General features: G+C 45.0%; 1 protein-coding gene across 10 annotated transcripts in view; it reads left to right on the top strand.

The window, feature by feature from the left end:
* The window catches only part of NCOA3 (nuclear receptor coactivator 3), a 168459-nt gene that overhangs the window by 115012 nt on the left and 32707 nt on the right, over nt 1–20740 (top strand). For all 10 annotated transcript variants that reach the window (XR_014713850.1, XM_084645751.1, XM_084645753.1 and 7 more), the window contains 4 exons: nt 13554–13680; nt 15551–15723; nt 17645–17745; nt 19926–20100. Coding sequence is in view for 9 of the 10 variants with exons in the window: in XM_084645751.1 (XP_084501877.1) it covers nt 13592–13680; nt 15551–15723; nt 17645–17745; nt 19926–20100 (538 nt within the window). In the remaining variant the exon portion in view is untranslated. The remainder of the gene's footprint in view (nt 1–13553; nt 13681–15550; nt 15724–17644; nt 17746–19925; nt 20101–20740) is intronic.

The raw sequence follows: 20740 nt of genomic DNA, 5'->3' as shown, positions 1-20740 counted from the left end.
TGCCGGGGTAAGTCGACCTAAGTTACGCTACTCCAGCTATGTGACTAATGTAGCTGGAGTCAGCATAGCTTAGGTCGACCTACCCTGGTGTCTTCACTGTGCTGCGTGGACGGGAGACTCTCTCTGGTCGACAGGCCTCAATCTTCTCAGGGAGCTGGAGTACTGGGGTTGACCGGAGAGCACTCTGCCATCAATTTAGTGGGTCTTCACTAGACCCGCTAAATAGACACCCACTGCATCGATTGCAGCAGCATCAATCTCCCCAGTAGTGAAGACAAGCCCCAAGAAACAGCATTACCAGTAAGTAATTTTCAGTTCTATAACAAATAAAGACATGGGATGAAATCCTGATCCATTGAAGTAAAATGCAAATTTTCATTCATGGTTCCTGTCCTTGAAGAACATAGTCAAAACAAATAAGATTAAAGAACAAAATGTGGGTTCTTAGGGTCTATAGTACTTAGAGTATGCAGAAGTTTTAACTGTAGCGGGGCTCATGTGAGTGCTTTAAAAATAGCTGTGTAGATGGCACTGTGAAGTTGTGGCTCAGATTCTGAAGCCGGGGTGTGGGAGGATTCTGAGGCTGAGCTCCAGCCTGAGCTGTAACTTCAAAGCGCTGTCTATTTTTAGAGCGGTAGCCCAAGCCCCACTAGCCTTAGTCTGTCGACCCAGGCTTCCCTGGGCTTTGTAGACATGTCCTTAGTGGTTTGTGTTTCTGATATATGTGCTCTTTAACATTGCCATCCTTCTGCATGTAAACCTTACCATTCTTCTGTGTATGTTGGTAGTAATGTAATTTCTTGTCATATCTTGTGCAATGCGAATAGTGCCTATACAATGAGAATGTTTTGGCTAAATAATATGGCCATGAACTACAATATTTACTGACTTCATTCTGATATAATACATGATGTTGGACTGGGAACTCAATAGTGAACACAGTTCATTATGCTATAGGTGCAATTTCAGTAATACAAGCTTTAAATCAAATAAATGTATTGATTTGAGGCGCACAAAACTGCACAGATCCAAACTGTCTTGCAAGAGTTAGTGAAATGACTCCATTTCTTTAAGCAGACTTTGGTTTGACCTTTGCTGGAAGAGAAATATGCCAGAAAGTAAAGCCAGTCCAAAGAAAGGAATAGATGTTGAGGTAGATGTTTTATTTGCCCTCGAGGCTAGAAGCAGGATACCAGATATAACATGAAATATTGGCTTTAATAGTTTGTCCTGTTTTGATACTTGAATAAAATAATTGATTCAGAGATCTGACACTATGGGGTAAAATTTGAAAGAGATACACAAATTTTACTGTGCCATTTCCATTAAATCACCAGAAGTTATACTAAACCCCTTACCCTAATGCTTCGCCTCCCGCCATGTGACACTTTCCATCTAAAAGTTTCCTTTGCAGAACAGAAATGTGAGAGGACCCAAAGGATGCATAGAAACCTATTATTGTTGGAGGATAGACAATTAACTGTTAAACACTCACTTTGATGGTATATGCTAATTCTCCTTCAAGTGACTGTGCTTATATACATTCCACTGCCGGTGTTTGTATGTCCAGTGCACTTGAGTTAGAGACTTTTGCTTGCAGTGTCAATAGATGGTGCATGTGCCCCAGTGCTGTCACTCAAAGGCATAAAAGGGATGTGGTGGTTGCCTCCCTCTCAGTTCATTCTCATTGCCTGTGGTGAGAGTTGGAGCTCCCTGTAGCATTTGCTTCGGATAGCCCGATTTCAGAACTTTATAGTTCGTATATAGTTATTATTTAGTGGTAGTAACTTAATTTAGTTCTTTGAGTAGATGCAGCTGTGTATTCCATGTGAGTGTGTGCGTGCACCAGAGCACTTTTGCCTAGAAGTAACCATAGGGGTAGCACTCATGCCCTACGACCATAGCTCCTTCCTGGGCCATAGAAGGGCAGTACCACCCTAACCCCCTGAGTTCCTTCTCACCACCTGTGGCTAGAGTCAGAGCTCTGTGTGGCATCTTCACCTCACACTTTCTCTGTTTTCTGAGAACTTTTCTTGTATATCGTAGTAGTACCTTAGGTTTAGTTTGTGGTAGTAGAGTGACTGGATGCCCTGTGTGATGCCTTCACCAGAGTTCAAGCATTGTCTGTCATGTATGGTGGCTATCCCCAACAGCAATCCCCACACAAGATGCTACTTGTGTCTTGGTGAGGGACACATTAAGGAGAGGTGCTCCATGTGCAAGTCGTTCCCCAAGAGGACTCAGGTGGGAAGAGACTTGGGGTTGAAGCAGTACCTTCTGGAGCAGGCCTTGAGGCCTGCTTTGGCACCTAAGCCCTCTGATCAGCAGTTGTCTTCGGATCCACAAGTGATGCCACCCTGTGCTTGGACTCTGATGTTTCCCCCAAGAGGAAGAGGAGTTGTTCACCCTCCTCTAGTGCGATGAAGAAGAGGTCCCATAAAATGAGTCAGGACCATTCCAGGGCTTGGGGAGACTCCTCTTCCTCTTCTAGGAGGAGTGCTGACTGGCACCATTCTTCATCCGGCATGCAGGATGGAGCAGGTCTGTCCAACCGCTCCTCCGTACCACGCCGAGAGCAATGAGGGCCCGTATTGTCAACTCTGGTGTCTCCTGAGTCCGGTACCTGTGATGTCGGCACCAGCATCAACCGTATCCATGCTGATGGCATATGAGGCAGCATCAGACCTGCTTTTTCTCTCGATCCTGGACTATCTGTTTCTTCAGGAGTTCTCTGGTGCTATGCCTTCTACTGACTCATCCTCTGTTGTGCCATTGGCACCTTCTGACCATGTTGCAAAGCCAATGGCTCCGTCAGCACTGCAGCTCACACCACCTGGTCTGCAGACTATGGAGCTGAGGCTAGACCTGGCACTGAAAACCCCCTCAGTCCTGGTGCATACTTCAGCACAGGCATTGTTTTGGTGACAGATCCATCATAGAGTTTGGTACCAGCCTCGGTGCTGATGCCCCTCCTGGTACTGGGTAGGAGTGTGTCTCATTCAGTGCCTCTTGTGCAACTCCCCACTTCTCTTTGGCATTAATGCCGCCCCCTTATTGAGGTTCAGAGAAGTCTAAGTAGTTGTTTGCCCCATCAGGGCTGACTCTCTTTGTCACCAGAGAACTTTGGTTTTCCTCAAGATCCAGGTCAGGGTCATCGTTCTGGTCCGATAAGCACCAGATCCTCGGATCACTCTTGGTGCTGAAATTGGCATCTGTCCCACAGTTGGGACAAGGGCTTTTGGCCCTGTGCCTACAGGCTACTCTTGCTTTATCCATGTACCCTGTGGCCTCCTTGGAATCCCTGGGATGCTTCTCTGTCCCTGACGTCCTGCTTCTCGACCCACTCCAGAGTAAGATCACTGGTCCCAACGGTGACCCCCCCTCCCACTCCCACACCATGTCAACTGTAAGTAACCACTGAGTCCCTTCCTCTTGGACTTACGGGTTTTTTCCCAATCGACCATGTGGTGCAAAACGCCGCTTTGTCCACCCTGGTGAATATACTGTGCCCAAATCTTTCTCTCCCTCAGTGCCCAAGTACTTTAAGGTGCATCAGGACCTCTTGAGACATATGGCAACTACCAGGAGGAATTCCTGCAGGAAAATACACACACACACTGCTGGATATTCTCCAACCATCAGCTCCAGGGGGATTAACTCTCCTGATAAATGAGGCTCTCCTGGAGCCTGCAAAAGCCCTGTAGAATACCCAAATGTCATTGTCCCCTACACCAAAGCATTGGGAGAAATTATACTTCATTCCCAGGCAAGGGTTGGAGGGTTTCTACTCACACTCAGCCCCCGAACTCCCTGGAAGTGACTACAGCAAAACCAAATGCTGAAAAGGGCAGATATAAATCCACCCTGAAGGACAAAGAATCCAAAAGAATGGTCTAAATGGGGAGGAAGATTTATACCTCCTCTTCTCTGCAAATATGCCTTGCTAACGAACTAGCAGATGTTGCTCTCAATATGACTGTCAATTGATAGGCCATGTCTAAATTCGCAGATAGGATGCCAGAACCCTCTAGGGAAGTGTTTATGGCATTCATTTTGGAAGGCCATATGATAGCCAAGACCTTATTGCAGTCAGCTCTGCATGTGGCAGAACTTGTGACCAGAATTATGGTATTGGCTGTGACCATGAGGAGAGCATAGCTGCAGAATTTGGGCATTGCGCCCAATATGCAGCAGACTATTGAGGACTTCAGGTTTGATGGCTGGGTTTTGTTTTCAGAAAATACTGATAAGACCTTGCATTCTTTTAAAGACTCAGGAGCTACTTTGCATGCTTTAGGAGTATATGCTCTGGCCATAAATAGATGCCACTCTAGCAGTCAGCAGCCACAACAGCAATACCATTCACAGCATTCTTTCAGACAATCCTCCCATCCTGTGTGACAGCCGGAATACTCCAGAAAGAGCCACAGATCCCAAAGGAGAAGTTCCTCTGATTCTGGATTTAACCAGCTGGCCACCCTTAGCCAAGCGCCCATTTTGACTCTTGTGTTCAGGACAGCGATTCAGTAGTAACCTCTCCTCTGTCCTCCATGTTCAGGTATAGGCTGGCCCACTTTTACAATGTTTGGGTCTCGATTATAATCCTAAGCGCCATCAGATTGGATTATGCCATGAAGTTCCTCTCTGTCCCTTCTCCCCACCTCTGTGCCGCATCCCTTTTCAGGGACACTTCTCATTAAATTTATCATGGCTGGCCAGCACTACCAGTACACTGAGCTGCCTTTTGGCCTATCTTCTGTCCCACCAGGTTTTTAGCAATGATTTAGTGTATGATTGTGGTAACAGAATACCTCAGGAAGAAGGGAATTCATATCTTCCCATATCAGGGTGATTGGTTACTGAGGGCCAACTCCAGAGTGCAAGTCTTCTCTCTCATTCCTTTCATGCTACACCTGCTCAATTGTTTAAGTTTCATCCTAACCAGTGGAAAGTCAACACTGGGTTCCAACTCAAAGAATTGAGTTCATTGGGGCCGTGATAGACTCCACAAATTCAAGAGCATTTTTACAGACTAAGTGATTCCAGGCAATCCACCACCTATGTCTGGAGCTGTAGTCTTAACCACAGACTGAGTATGCCTGAGGTTGCTAGGCCATATGGCTGCATGCACACAGGTAATTCAGTATACCAGGTGGTGCCTGCGTCCTCTTCAGATGTGTGATTGGCCTTCACCAACCAGGACTGTAGTCACTGTTGCCTCCTTAATAGGTTGGGAAGTACATCTGGACTTGCTGCAAGTTCAAGGCCTGTGGTCAGAATGAGAAGTTTCTCTTCATATTAAAGTCTTGAAGCGTCCTGCCATCTACAGTGCCTCTCAGGCCATTCAGAGTCACATCAGGGGCTCAGGGGTTCTCATACACACTGATAATACCACCATTATATAGTATATGAACAGACATGTAGGAGCATATGCCAGTGTGCTTTGTTGGGAGGCAATCAGGTTGCATTCAGGAAAACATTCCCCCCATGGCCGATCACTTATCTGGGACCCACAACAACCTGGCAGGTCACCTCAGCAGGAATTTCTCCCTGACTTATGAGTGATCTCTGAATCCCAGCATCCTATGGCTCATCTTTGCAGTTTGGGGCATTCTGACAATTAACCTGTTAGTCATGAGAGAAAACAAGAAATGTCAGCTGTTCTGCTCCTGAGGAGGTCTCAGTCCAGTCTCCTAGAACAATGCTTTCCTCCTGAGCTGGGACTCGATATTTGTTTGATTTTTCTGGGTGAGGGCTGTGCGAGAGACAAATATCCTATTTGTATTTCCTTCCCCATCAGGACTTTCATCTCATGAAAGAGGCAGTGGAACCTGCATTAGAGCCAGGCCCTGATCTCAAAATCAACCAGAAGTCTGCCACACACACACTGCTTCTGATTTGAAGTACAAGCAAATGTCACGCTTCATCTTCTCTGTCAGCTTAAAAGTTTTTCCCAAGCATTCTGACCCAGACAAGACCACTATGTCTCGGACTTCTCCCAGAAAATCTTCTGGTAAATCCTCTAATATTGGTTCAAGGCTTCACAAATCTAAGCGCTCATCAGTCCCCTCTGAGGCAGCACCATCGACTCTGGCTCCTTTGTGCTGTTAAGACAAGTGTCTTCACCCATGCTGAATCGTCCTCCTCCCTTCAGTAGATTCAGTGTGTTTTGGTTCCACCAGCACTGTCAATGAACCTTCTGTTTCATCTCTGTTAGTCATCTTTCTTACCAATTACGCCAGCACTGATCACGTCTCTGGCTTTCTGCACACCGTAACCCTTACTTCCTTTGGATCCTAATGTGTTTCCAAAAACCCAGGCCACATAGAATCCCAACAGGAACTGCTTCTCCCTATTTTGAGGAAGCTTACATTTCTTCTTCAGACTCAGAAAGGGAGGAACCTGTCTCACCTTTGAGATCCTTTAGATCATCTTGCTGATCTTTGTTACAAGACCTAAAGGTCAGGACTGGTCTTCCTACAGGGAAGTCCCGGTACCCCATCCTGCTGAGCCAGGGTCCTCAAGCCTCCTCCAGTGCGCGTGCGCACGCACACACACGTGGGGACACACGCATCTGCAGAAAGACACTGACACTGAAAATCAGCTCTGCGTGGGAAGACTCCACTCAGGAGTTGCCCAGGACTTAAGTGCACACCCCCTCTGGAGTGTAAACCCAAAATTGTATTGTCTTGCACTGCAAAGAAATCTATACAGTGTAACCTCATGAAAATCCCTCAGTGTGGAGGAAGATATGCCCAGCTTCCTCCCCCCTCCACCCCCGGTTATTAATTGCACAAACTGGATTAAAGAAAACAAAACCAGTTTATTAACTACAAAGGATAGATTTTAAGTGATTTTAAGGGTTAGCAAACAGATCAAAGCAGATTACTGAGCAAATAAAACACACGTGCAAACTAAGCTCGGTACACTAAAGAAACTGGTTACAAGTAGTAATTTCTCACCCTAAATGTTGTTTTAGGTCTTTCTTTCACAGGCCAGACACCTTTTCTGGCCCCGGGCTCAGCTCTTCTCCCTCCCTTAGTCCTTGTTTCTTAAATTTTCCAGCAGTCATCCTGGGCGGGGATGGGATTCAGTGAAGACAGAACCCTGATTAACTCACTTCCCTGCCTTAAATAGGATTTACATATGGCAGGAATCCTTCGTTGCCCAGTTTGGTCTCCACCCCTTTTTTGGAAAAATACTAGCAGGCTTAAGATGGGGTCCAGTACCAGGTGACATGATCACATGACCCTGCAGTGTCAATGCAGCATCCCAGGAAGCTTCTCAGGAAGGCGGGAGATTAGTAACTTCAAAGTCCTATTATCTTGTCTAATGACCCATCCAGGCTGATTGCCTACTATCTGATCGGCATTCCCCAGGTGCAAGCACTTTTGCAATCAATACATAGTCAATATTCTAACTTCAGATACAGAAATTATACATGCATACAAATAGGATAATCATATTCAGTAAATCATAACTTTTCCAATGATATCTCACATCACTCACCATACGTAAAACGTATCTTAGTTAGACCATATTCATATCACAGCAATATCCCCATGAAGAATATGGGGCGTAGTGTCACACTGAGGTATCTGTTGCATCTGAAATCATCATGCCTTTCAGTTAGTTCCAAGAGGGGTCATGTGGCTTCTGTTTTCTGCACTGCATCCACCAGTAGATGGGTTTTCCGTCTTTCTCTCATCTTCTCTTTTTCTGAGACTCTTGTAAGATCTGCTCAACGTTTACCCTCCTGTGTCTGATCCTGCATCTGTATGGGATCTCAACTGAATTCTCTCCAAACTCCTAGGGCCCACCTTCGACCCTATGGATTCCGCCTCACTATTGTTATTGTCTACAAAAACAGCTTTTCTGGTGGCAATCACTTGTGCTAGGAGGTTTTCAGAGCTTCAGGCTCTCCTGGGTGATCCTCCTTTCACAGTTTTCCATAAAGAAAAGATTTCCTTTAGGCCACACCCTACATTTATGCCTGAGGTAATATCAGCTTTCCACCTGAATCAAATATTCATTTTCTGTTTGTTTGTTTTTTTTGTTTGTTTTTTCCCAAAACCCCATTCTTCTGAAGATGAAGAAACGCTTCAGACCTTGGATGTTTGTAGAGCTTTGGCAATCTAACTGGATGACTCGAGACTACCCCCAGGCTTTTTGTAGTCTATGATGAGTGACCCATAATTCTATCAGTGTCATCTCAGTGAATTTCGCTCTGAATTTTTAACTGCAGTAAGCGCTGCTACAATCTTGCTAAGTCTCTCTTCCACCAAGAAAAACAGCTGCACTAAGCACATTAAGTTGTCAGAGTGCGTCCACAGTACCGAGGCTAGCATCGATTTTCAGAGCGTTGCACTGTGGGTAGCTATCCCACAGTTCCAGCAGTCTCTGCCGCCCATTGGAGTTCTGGGTTAAGCTCCCAATGCCTGATGGGGCAAAAACATTGTCGCGGGTTGTTTTGGGTACACGTCGTCAGTCGCCCCTCCCTCCATGAAAGCAACGGCAGACAATCGTTTTGCGCCTTTTTTTCCATGTGTGCGCCATACTGCTTTCAGCAGCCGGTGCAGTAAGTCTGCAAACCATCGTCATCATCCACTGCTTCCGTTGGCACTCTGCTCTCCTGGTGGTCTCGCAGGGCCGCTTTCGCTGTAACTCTGCTCAGCTGCTCTTGTCTCGCCATACCACGGCAAGCATGCAGACCGGTCAGCTGTTGTGTCCTGGCAGCAGACGGTGCAGTAGGTCTGCAAAACTGGTCATCCAACCACCGCTTCCCCTGCAACTCTGCTCTCCTGCAGATGCCATACCACAGCAAGCATGGAGCCCGCTCAGATCACTGCAGCAGTTATGAGCATTGTAAACACCTCACGCGTTATCATGCAGTATATGCAGAACTAGAACCTGCAAAAGCAGGCGAGGAGGCGACGGCAGCGCGGTGACGAGAGTGATGAGGACATGGACACAGACTTCTCACAAAGCACGGACCTCAGCAGTTTGGCCATCCTGGTGGCAATGGGGCAGGCTCATGCCGTGGGATGCTGATTCTGGGCCCGTGAAACAAGCACAGGCTGGTGGGACCGCATAGTGTTGCAGGTCTGGGATGATTCCCAGTGGCTGCGAAAATTTTGCATGCATAAGGGCACTTTCATGGAACTTTGACTTGCTTTCCCCTGCCCTGAAGCGCAAGAATACCAAGATGAGAGCAGCCCTCACAGTTCAGAAGCGAGTGGCGATAGCCCTCTGGAAGCTTGCAACGCCAGACAGCTACCGGTCAGTCGGGAATCAATTTGGAGTGGACAAATCTACTGTGGGGGCTGCTGTGATCCGAGTAGCCAACGCAATCACTGAGCTGCTGCTATCAAGGGTAGTAACTCTGGGAAATGTACAGGTCATAGTGGATGGCTTTGCTGAAATGGGATTCCCTAACTGCGTGCAATAGACTGAATGCATATCTTGGGTCCAGACCACCAAGGAAGCCAGTACATAAACCAAAAGGGGTATTTTTCAATGGTGCTGCAAGCACTGGTGGATCACAAGGGACATTTCACCAGCATTGATGTGGGATGGCCGGGAAAGGTACATGACATTCGCATCTTCAGGAACTCTGGTCTGTATGTACAGCTGCTGCAAGGGACTTACTTTCCAGACCAGAAAATTACTGTTGGGGATGTTGAAATGCCTATAGTTATCCTTGGGGTCCCAGCCTACCCCTTAATGACATGGCTTATGAAGCAATACACAGGCAGCCTGGACAGTAGTAAGGAGCAGTTCAGCTATAGGCTGAGCAAGTGCAGAATGGTGGTAGAATGTGCATTTGGATGTTTAAAAGTGTGCTGGCTCAGTTTACTGACTCAGACCTCAGCAAAACCAGTATTCCCATTGTTATTACTGCTTGCTTTGTGCTCCGCAATATCTGTGAGAGTAAGGGGGAGACATTTATGGCAGGGTGGGAGGTTGAGGCAAATCTCCTGGCCACTGATTATGCGCAGCCAGACACCAGGGCGGTTAGAAGAGCACAGCAGGGCGCGCTGCGCATCAGAGAAGCTTTGAAAACCAGTTTCGTGGCTGACTACGGTGACTTTCGTGACAGGCTACGGTGTGACAGTTCTGTTTGTTTCTCCTTGATGAAAACCTGCCCCCTTGGTTCACTCTACTTCCCTGTTAGCCAACGGCCCTCCCCTACCTCCCTTTGATCACTGCTTGCAGAGACAATCAAGTCATTGTTGTTTCAAATTCATGCATTCTTTATTAATTTGTCACACAAATAGGGGGATAACTGCCAAGGTAGCCCGGGAGGGGTGGGTGAGGAGGGAAGCACCAGATGGGGTGGTGGATGAGGGGAGGAGGGAAGGACAAGGTCACACTGCACTTCAAAACTTATTGAATGCCAGTCTTCTGTTGCTTGGGCAATCCTCTGGGGTGGAGTGGTTGGGTGCCCGGAAGGCGCCTCCCCCGCCCCGCCCTCCATGTTCTTGGGCGTCTGGGTGAGGAGGCTATGGAACTTGGGGAGGAGGGCGGTTGGTTACATAGGGGCTGCAGTGGCAGTCTGTGCCTTTCCTGCACCTCAACCATATGCTGGAGCATATCAGTGTGATCCTCCAGTAGCCTCAGCAGTGCATCCTGCCTCCTTTCATCATGCTGCCACCACCTTTCCTCTTGATCCCGCCACCTCTCCTGTTGCTCCCACCACCTGTCCTCTCGCACATCCCTCTTGTCCTCGCGCTCATTTTGTGGTTTCCTGGACTCTGCCATTGTCTGCCTCCACACATTCTGCTGGGCTTTTTCAGTTTGGGTGGACTGCATGAGCTCAGCGAACATTTCATTGCAAGTGCATTTTTTTTCGCTGCCTTATCTGCACTAGCTACTGGGACAGAGATGCTAGTGGCAGCATTGAAACATTTGCAGCTGCGGGAGGAAAAAAAGGGAGAGTAAAATTGAAAAAGACACATTGGCCATTTAAAAGGAGGTGCTGATGTTTTCGGGTTAACATGCAGCACAAACCCAAGTAACCACCCCCCCCACACACACACCCCAATTCTCTGGGATGATCGCTTCACCCCTCCCACCACCGCGTGGCTAACAGCGGGGATGATTTCTTTTCAGCCACAGGCAAACAGCCCATCTGGAATGGCCACCTCTGAATGTCCCCTTAATAAAATTCCCCTATTTCAACCAGGTGACCATGAATGATATCAGTCTCCTGAGGATATCACAGGGAGATAAAGAATGTATGTTGCTTGAATGCCAGCAAACACTGGGACCACACGCTGCCATGCTTTCTTATGCAATGATTCTAGACTACGTGCTACTGGCCTGACGTGGTAAAGTGTCCTACCATGGAGGACGCAATAAGGCTGCCCTCCCCAGAAACCTTTTGCAAAGGCTTTGAGAGTACCTCCAGGACAGCTTCATTGAGCTGTCCCTGGAGGATTTCCGCTCCATCCCCAGACACGTTAACAGACTCTTCCAGTAGCTGTACTGGCAGCGAATGCATCCCAAGTCTTCAGGGCAAATTAAACTGTGTATTATATTTACAAAGGTACACTCTCACCAGAGGTGCCTTCTCCGCCTTCAAGGTCCGAGACCCCAGGTTGGGAGGGTGATAAACAGTTCCTGGCTGTTGGGGAGAACGGTTTCTACGCTTGCCTGGTTTGCGCTACCTTCAAGTTCCCCCTCCTCATCATCTTCCTTGTCCTCAAAATCCTCATCCCTGTTGCTTGAGACTCCCTTGCAGGAGTCCACGTACAGGTGTGGGGTAGTTGTAGGGGCACCCCCTAGAATTGCATGCAGCTCATTATAGAAGCAGCATGTCTAGGGCTCTGATCCTGAGCAGGCATTTGCCTCTTGAGTTTTTTGGTAGGCTTGCCTGAGCTCCTTAAGTTTCACACGGCATTGCTGCAGGTCCCTGTGATAGCCTCTGTCCTTCATGCCCTTGGAGATTTTTTTCAAATATTTTGGCATTTCGTCTTGTGGAACGGAGTTCTGATAGCAAAGTTTCGTCTCCCCATACAGTGATCAGATCCAGTCCATGCTGGAGCTCTTTTGCAATTCTGGGACTCCATGGTCATCTCTGCTGATGAGCTCTGCATGGTCACGCCATGGTGGCCAAACAGGAAATGAAATTCAAAAGTTTGCAGGGCTTTTCCTGTCTACCTGGGCAGTGCATCCAAGTTGAGAGCACTGTCTAGAACGGTCACAATGGAGCACTGTGGGGTAGCTCCCAGAGGCCAGTACCATCGAATTGCATCCACACTAACCCAAATTCGACCTGGCGATGTCTATTTCAGTGCTAATCCCCTCATTGGGGAGGAGCACAGATATCAAGTAATTGGACAAAAATGGCTTCGTTGTGTGGACGGGTGCAGGGTTAAATTGATCTAACGCTGCTAAATTCGACCTAAACTCGTAGTGTAGACCAGGGCTATATGTGCACAATCACTCAAAGGGGGGGGAAGTTTACTTACCTGTCTTGTTTTTTGAGATGTATTATGCACATATACATTCCCTGACCCTCCCACTTTTCCCGCTGCTTCAGACATCACATATAGCATTGCAAAGTAATGGGGAGGGAGGCAGCAACCACGCTCCTTTTTATGCTGACAGCATGAGGAGAGCATGCACTGCCTAGTGGTACTGGAGAGAAATGTCTCCAACTCGAATGCTCTGGGCACGCAAGCACCTGCAGTGAAATGTCTATGTGCACAACACATCTTGAAGAGCAACAGTTACTGTACAGGTAAGTAAACATTTTTATAGTATGTGATTGCAAGAATTTGTGATTTGTTGACAGACATGAGAATTGTTTTGGAGAATATTTAAAAAACATGCTCTGTGCCTGTGGTTTGCATAGATGTTTAATGATCCAGTGTTTTATGAGTCAAAAATTACTTTTTATCTAAAGGCACTTCTTAGTTAGCACTGAGTGTAACTTCCTTAATGCTCCCTGGAAAAAACTCATTAACTAAGATGGTGATTCAATGGCCAAAGTCAGTGCGTAACAATTGTGGTAACATTTCTGTCTTGACAGTGATATTTTATGTATCTGTTGCAGAAGAAGCTGTTAATTCTGCTCAATATGTTTTTATATCGTAGATTTTTCCAGCAAGTGGTACAGATCTGGGAGATATTTTTTTTTAAAATATGGATTGTGTATACTGCTCTGGTTACATAGTGCTTAGAAAGTATGTTGCATCTGAACATGTGCAGTAATCTACAGTATTTTTTCCTTAGCAATAATTTAACCACATGATATTCTTTGAGTTCCTCAAGCTTTGATCCTCCAAGTTCTTGTATCATGTAGAGCAGTAAGTGGTAACTGATAGTTAAAGCAATATATTACACATTGGTCCCAAAAATATCATGCATCCTGGGGTGACTAAAATTTTGCAAGGCTGCTATAAATTATTATTTAGTACTTATCTGGATAGTCTCACGGTAAAATGGATAAAGAATACTGTAAAACAATTTATTTTAATTGTTTGAAATATCTTGAGAGAGCATCATCAGTTTGTGATTCTTTTTTTATATTATTTTTAACACTTCAGTTGCTCATGTAAACTCAGTTAGCTGATGCTCAAGCAAGATGAGTGGATTGGGAGAAAACTCCTTGGACAGCTTGACCAATGAGTCAAGGAAACGCAAGCCATTGCCCTGTGATGCCCCAGGACCAGGGTACAGTAAACACATTTTCCTCACTGTTTTTATTAGATTTTTCATAATAAAATTATAAATAGTGCAGTGTGGTGTTTTGTTTTTAGCTTTTAATTGAAATGAATATTAACAGAGTTTTGCCATTCATTTATACTCAGTTGATAAAATCCTTTCAGGGACTCCCTAACCCTCATGCCAGAAGCTCTGAATGTCCCCCATAGTCCCGTCTTCCATATGCCTAGGTGCTCTGTGTACGCCATGTTCTCTTCTCCTCCCCCGCCCCCCATACCACTGACCCCTATTCACCCTCCCCATATTAGGGGCTCTTTGTGTGCCCATATCCTTCCCCCCGTGGCAGAGGCTCTGTGTGCACCTCCATTCCCCCTTTTCCTCCCATGCCTGGGTCTCAGTGTTTGCCCCCATACCAAAGTCTTGCATTGTCTACCCCATGCCGGATTCTCTGTGTGCCTCCTCCCTTCCCCTCATGTAGGGTTTCTGTATTTTCCCCCATAGCGCTACCAGATTCCCAACCATGAAAAACGCATCACGGAAATCTGGTCGTCCCCCCCCCCCCACACACACACCCGAAATCTGGTCTTTTGTGTACTTTTACAAGGTTATTTTAGGGGAATTGTGGTATTGCCACCCTTACTTCTGTGCTGCTGCCTTCAGAGCTGGCTGACTGGAGAGAGGGGGCTGCTGACCGAGGGCCCAGCTCTTAAAGGAAGCAGTGCAGAAGTAAGGGTGGCAATACCATATCATGCCATCCTTACTTCTGTGCTGCTGCTGATAGCAGCGGCTCTGCCTTCAGAGCTGGGCTCCCGGCCGGCAGCCACCACTCTCTGAAAGCAGTGCAGAAGTAAGGGTGGCAATACCGCAATCCCCCTAAAATAACCTTGTGACAACCCCCCCTCACCCGCCCCCAACAACCTCCTTTGGGGTCAGGATTTCTACAATTACAACACCATGAAATTTCAGATTTAAATATCTGAAATAATGAAATTTACACTTTTAAAAATTCTATGACCATGAAATTGACCAAAATGGGCCATGAATTTGGTAGGGTCCTACTCATGTCCACTCCTCCTTCTCCAGGTTGCTGACACAGACCCCTCCCCGCTGTTCCCATTTTCCACTTTTCCCTGGATCCCTGCTTTTCCCTCCCCGTCTCCATTGCCCCCTAGATTCCTACTTCCACCCCCAGCCACCTAGGTCCTCTCTGCTACTTGTAAGGCTTTCTTATTTCTGTGATGATCCAAACTACAGGCTGTCCCTATGTAGCCAGTTAAGATGCTGCCTCTGGTATGTGTAGACAGCCACCAGGGACAGCAGAGAGATTCTTCTGCCTGCAACATCGGTCACTCTGGGAGGCCTGATTTTCCCGTGAAATAAGCTTTTCTGGTGTTCTGATCTGCCTTAAAATCAATATACTTGTGCCCACTGATATCTAGAACATTTTCTCAAATTCTGGAATTGATGGGTGCAGTGGTGCAAAGTTATTGTATTACTGACAGAGAAATGCTATTGAATTAGATGTAAAACTTTGTTTATAGCTTATTGGCCAAGCAAAACAGTGCTGCAGCTTTTTCCACCTTAAAATGCCTATATAGTACAAATACATTAGTTTTATAATAGTTGGAATTTTCATTAAATTCCATAAGAAAATAACTACAACAGTTATTCTTGGAATAATAATCTTGTCATAATCTCCGAAGTTACATTCCTTTTTATGGTTCTGTAAAAATCTACAGGTGTAAATTGACAAGATGAATGTCCACAAGCTAAACTTATGTGATAAGTGGTATCTGAAGTGCATCAAAGATGACAGTGTGATCATAGTTCTTGTTTATGCTGAAATTTATGTACATTAAATGCTGCTTCTTGTTCCTAGTCTGATGTGTAGTGGTGAGAAACGCCGACGTGAACAGGAAAGTAAATATATTGAGGAGCTAGCTGAGCTGATATCTGCTAATCTGAGTGACATTGACAATTTCAATGTCAAACCAGATAAATGTGCAATTTTAAAGGAAACTGTAAGACAGATCCGGCAGATAAAGGAACAAGGTAAGGATTTCTCTCTTAAATCATAAGGAAGAATATTTGGTTTTCTGTCAGGAGGCAGTTTCTCTCCAAAACAATACTTAGTTGTTGAGACAATACAATGAAATTTTCATACAATAGGCCCTGATTTAGGAAAGCGCTTAAGCACATGCTTAAATCCATCCCTGTTCAGGGCTTATTCCCAGCATGTGCTTCATGGGATTTAAATATAATGCTTAAAGTTAAGCAAGTGCTTAACACGCTTTATTAATTGGGAAGCTTCCCTGAATCAGGGCCTAAAGTACTAGGGCATTCAAAGTACACCATTTCTTATTAGCTTTTTTAGACTACTTAAACAAGCAATCAAAGCTTAAAATAGGTCATAAAGCAGTTGTTCTTCAAAATACAGATGGACTAGTTGCCCACTGGAGTAAAGAAGTCCATCTACTGCCTATCAATTAAAGGTTCCCTGCTACCGTGGATTGTTTGAAACTAATTTATAAAAGAAGCCCAGTTTCTTATAGAGCATCCTTTCAGTGTTATGTCCTGAATTTTTAAATTATTTTTAATTTTTTCTGTCTTTTCTGCTCCTGTTTTGATGTTTGAGAGCCTTTCTAGCAAGGGAAAATAAGTGGGGTCCAATACAGTCAGACTGCAACTAGCTGGCCATGTAACCAATTAAAAAGTGCCATTAACTGTACACAGAATGTAATCAAGTGCAGAATAAACTGGGGAAAATATAGAGGAACATCTATTTTGCTAATACTTTAATTATAGTATGGTTTTTAGGTTTTACTTGTAACAATAGTAGTTTTTTAAACAAATCAGGCAAATATAATTGTTAAATTTGCTGTTTTCCCCTAAATCTCTGATAATTGTGAGGCATGTGCTGGTAGAAGTGACTTCAGAAAAATTAGAATAGATTACACATCAGGTATATGCCAGTTCAGTGAATTTCCACTCAATAGTAAATTATGTTAGAAGCCTGCTGGAATATATCACACACTTTACCTGGAGTGGTAAACTTCCAAATTCTGCTTTGTCTGCCATGTTGGAACGTGTTTCTATTTTTAAAGTAGCACTTAATTGCTATTTTAGAAGTACTTTCCTGGTGGCATTATTGTCACTTCATTGTGCACTTCACTGGTTGATAATCTTCCTTTGGTACATTAAACTCCTGTTGTGGTCTGCTTAAACAGCCAGCAGGTGCCACAGTAATAGGGATTACTGCTTGTTTTCCATTCCTTTACTGCATGGTTTTATTTTTATTTTTTTTTCTTTGTAACAAACGTTTACTTTTTATTCAGTGTATATTTTAGGTAAAATACTGAAAAAGTGTTTTAATTATTGGAATCAGATATTAAATAATGTGCAGAAGGCCAAGTGAGAATTTGTTTCCAGTCTTGTATTTTGATTTGGATCCAAGAACACAATTAAATGAGCAAACTGTACATTCTGCATGTTAAATTGGATTGCTTTCTAGACTAAAGCCCAAATTAAGTCTTAACATGATTTAAAATGTTTATCTTCCACACGGTTGTAAAGGAAGAAGAGAAGAATTAGGAAGCTTTTCCTTTTATTGAAAAGTTTGTGCTGGCCAGCCAAAAGTGACCAAAGGACAGTCATTTCATAAAGTAATCATCTTCCCAGTGGAAGAAGTTTTGTCATGGAAACTGTTTGTGGTGGTGGTATGGCAGAATCCAAAATTTGCTAGGTGCTTTCAAAACACACAGGAAGACACAATCCCTGCCCTGAAGTTCTGCCGTATAAAAAAAAGTGTGCTCCCTCTGTGTATATAATTGTAACATAAAATGGAATCCTATAATTACAGCTTCATTGCTTATTCTCAGGCTTCCTGGAATGCAGCACATAACTTCAAAAATATATTTCTAGGCTTCCAAACACAAAATGGTGCCTTTTTGAAAACTTGTCTTCTTCATTTTAGGAAAAACAGCATCCAGTGATGATGATGTACAGAAGGCTGACGTATCTTCTACAGGTCAAGGGGTTATTGATAAGGATTCATTGGGACCTCTTTTACTACAGGCAAGTGTAAATGATGCCCTTGTAAAACCAAATGGGATTTGATATTGCATATTCTTAAGCAATAGGTTATGTGACAGGATTACAACACTGAGAAATGCCAGCAGTCCTACAACAAAAACTAGCATGCAAGGGCAATGGAGAAAATTCTTATAAAAGGACAAAAAAGAAAATCCATCGTTGTTTTCTCAGCTCTGCTGAAGCAGTCTAGAAGGATTCAAAATCACATGTCATTTGGGTGTGCCTTAGCATGCTGTTCTTTTTTTTGTAGTAGTAGTCCCAATAAATGGCTAATAAGATTACATTAACTAGACTCCGCATTCAAGATTTTTTTCCCCTCTTTACCTCAGGAAATGACCATGAAGGACTTTGGGCCACTTTTGTGGCTTTATGATGGTCTGTAAGACCGGGGGTCTGATTCTGGGAAGCAATGAGCACCTGAATTCCCATTGTCTTAAGAGGAAATTACAGGTGCAGCATGGTGCTTCTTAAGATCAGTTCCAGTATTCCAGTGGTCTCCAACCTTTTTAAGCCCAAGATCACTTTTTGAATCTAAGGACAACCCAGCATCTACCTCGCCCCTTCCCCGAGGCCCTGCCCCTTTCCCAAAGCCCCACTCACTCCACACACCATCCCCACCTCTTCCATCACTTGCTCTCCTCCACCCTCACTCACTTTCACTGGGCTGGGTCAGAGGTTTGGGAGGGGTGGGGGCTTTGGGCTGAGCCTGGGGCAGGGGATTGGAGTACAGGAGGGGGCAATGGGTACAAGCTCTAGGAGGGAGTTTGGGTGCTCCGGGCTGGCGCAGAGTGATGGGGTGCAGGGTGCGGGCTCTGGGAGGGGAGTCAGGGATCGGGCAGGGCGTTGGGGTGCAGGAGGGGGTACAGGGTGCTGGCTCTGAAAGGTCAGGGCTGGGACTTGGGGTGCAGGAGAGGGTTTGGGGTGCAGAAGGAGGTATGGGATACTGGCTCCGGGAGGGGACTCAGGGCTGGGGCTTGGGATGTAGGAGGGGGTATGGGGTGCTGACTCCAGGAGGGGGCTCAGGGAAGGGGACTGATTGGGGTGCGGCCTCCCACCAGGTAGCACTTACCTCTGGCGGCTCCCAGTAGGCAGTGGGTGCAGCAAGGCTAAGGCAGGCTCCCTGCCTGCGCCAGCCCCACACCATTCTTGGAGGGGCCAACATGCCCCTGCGAGGTGTGGGGGTCTGGGGGCACATGGCTCTGCATGCTGCCCCGCTCTGCAAGCATCGTCCCCGCAGCTCTTCAGGCCAATGGGAGCTGCAGGAGCAGTGCTCGCTGGCAGGAGCACCGTGTGGAGGGAGACCCCTGCATCCCCAGGGCCACACAGTTGTGCTGGCCGCTTCCAGGAGCGGTGTGGGGCCAGGGTAGGCAGGGAGTCTGCCTTAGCAGCAGCCACCGACCAGTCAATCATAATCAACCATTTGATGACCACTGCTGTATGCAGTAAATCAGTTGTGCTGCTGCCCTCATGTGTTGAGACTCCAAATTACATAAGAATCACTTTAGGTAACATTTATTAGGAGTTTTAACAACCAGGAAACCAGTCCTATTGCTTAGTACACAAAGTAGTTCAGTATGTTGTAGGCTGCTATTTTGAGTCAGTTTTTGAAGTACTTTCAAACCTAATTGTCTTAGATATTCTAATGCTGTTTCTGATTTGGGAATGAGTACATTTGTTTTCAAAAAGTGGATAGTCTCTCTCTTTTTTTTTTTTTTTTTGTCCTTCATTGCTATTGAAAATATATTCTTAAGAAGGCTATTTCCCTCACACTCCACTTCTACTTCTTAAAGGTCTTGTGGCGAATTTATAATCCTAACTTTGACTTCATTGTATTGTTATAGAAGTTATTGAGATGTCAGAGATTCAGCGCCATGTTTCCAGGCTAAAAGAGTTAAAAACCAAATGTTTGATTATCACCATGTTAAGATCAATATTGGAAGAACAAATGAACAGCAGGTTTCTGATACTTGAAACTTTCCTTACTATGAAAGTTTCTCTTTTAGGGAAATCTTGAAACCTTAGTTCTTCTACCAGAAAAGTTAAATGATTCTTCTCCTAAACTTCAACACTGTATCACCCACTTATTTTTTTAAATGACCTGTTTTAGCAGGTCTAGAATTTTGTGTGTGTGTTTATAATGTGTCGTTGCAATGTATTTTTAGGCATTGGATGGTTTCCTGTTTGTAGTAAATCGAGATGGGAACATTGTATTTGTATCAGAAAATGTCACACAATATCTGCAGTATAAACAAGAGGATTTGGTTAATACAAGTGTCTACAGCATCTTGCATGAAGAGGACCGGAAGGACTTCCTTAAAAACTTACCTAAATCTGCAGGTAATAGGGTCTTCACTTAGGTTCTCAGACTTCTTTTTAAAAAAAAAAAAAACCTAAAAAACTCCAAAATTAATAACCTTGCAAAACAAATCTTTTTCTTATGGTGCAGCTTGTCTTGAGTTTTAGGATAAGACTCTTATATTAACTTTTAACATTAAATTAATGGGAATATTGTGAAATTGATTATGCATTCTTTGCTGTTAGCAGTTGAGCAGAAGAATGAAAACAAAATTCCATCACCAGGACTCCCATTTAAATCTATATCCTCTTGATCTAAGTATTTAAAATGTTACTTTCAAACTAGAAATTATGTAAACTAACAGAACTTAGGTGCAGATATTCATGGTCTGTGGTTGTAGCAAACAAATACCTAGGTTTATGTAGTTGCATGTTTCTATGCTCTGATAAAGTGAAAGAGGGATGGACATTTGAGGTTGGCTTGTCTGTTTCTAAGGGATTGATTATACATTAAGGCCTTGAGTCTGTCATGGAAGTGACTGATTCCGTGTCTTTCCAGGACCCCTGTGACTTCTGCAGCAGCCAGAATTGCTGACCCCAGGGATAGCTGCACAGGCCACTACTGGGTCAGTCTTGAGACACCGCCCCCACCCAAAAGCAGCAACGGTTTCAGTCTGCCCCT

This window comes from Lepidochelys olivacea, assembly GCF_965140295.1.
Source record: "Lepidochelys olivacea isolate rLepOli2 genome assembly, chromosome: 13".
Lineage (NCBI taxonomy): Eukaryota > Metazoa > Chordata > Testudines > Cheloniidae > Lepidochelys > Lepidochelys olivacea.
The sequence above is the reverse complement of the archived record's forward strand: the minus strand, read 5'-3'. Positions and strand labels throughout refer to the sequence as shown.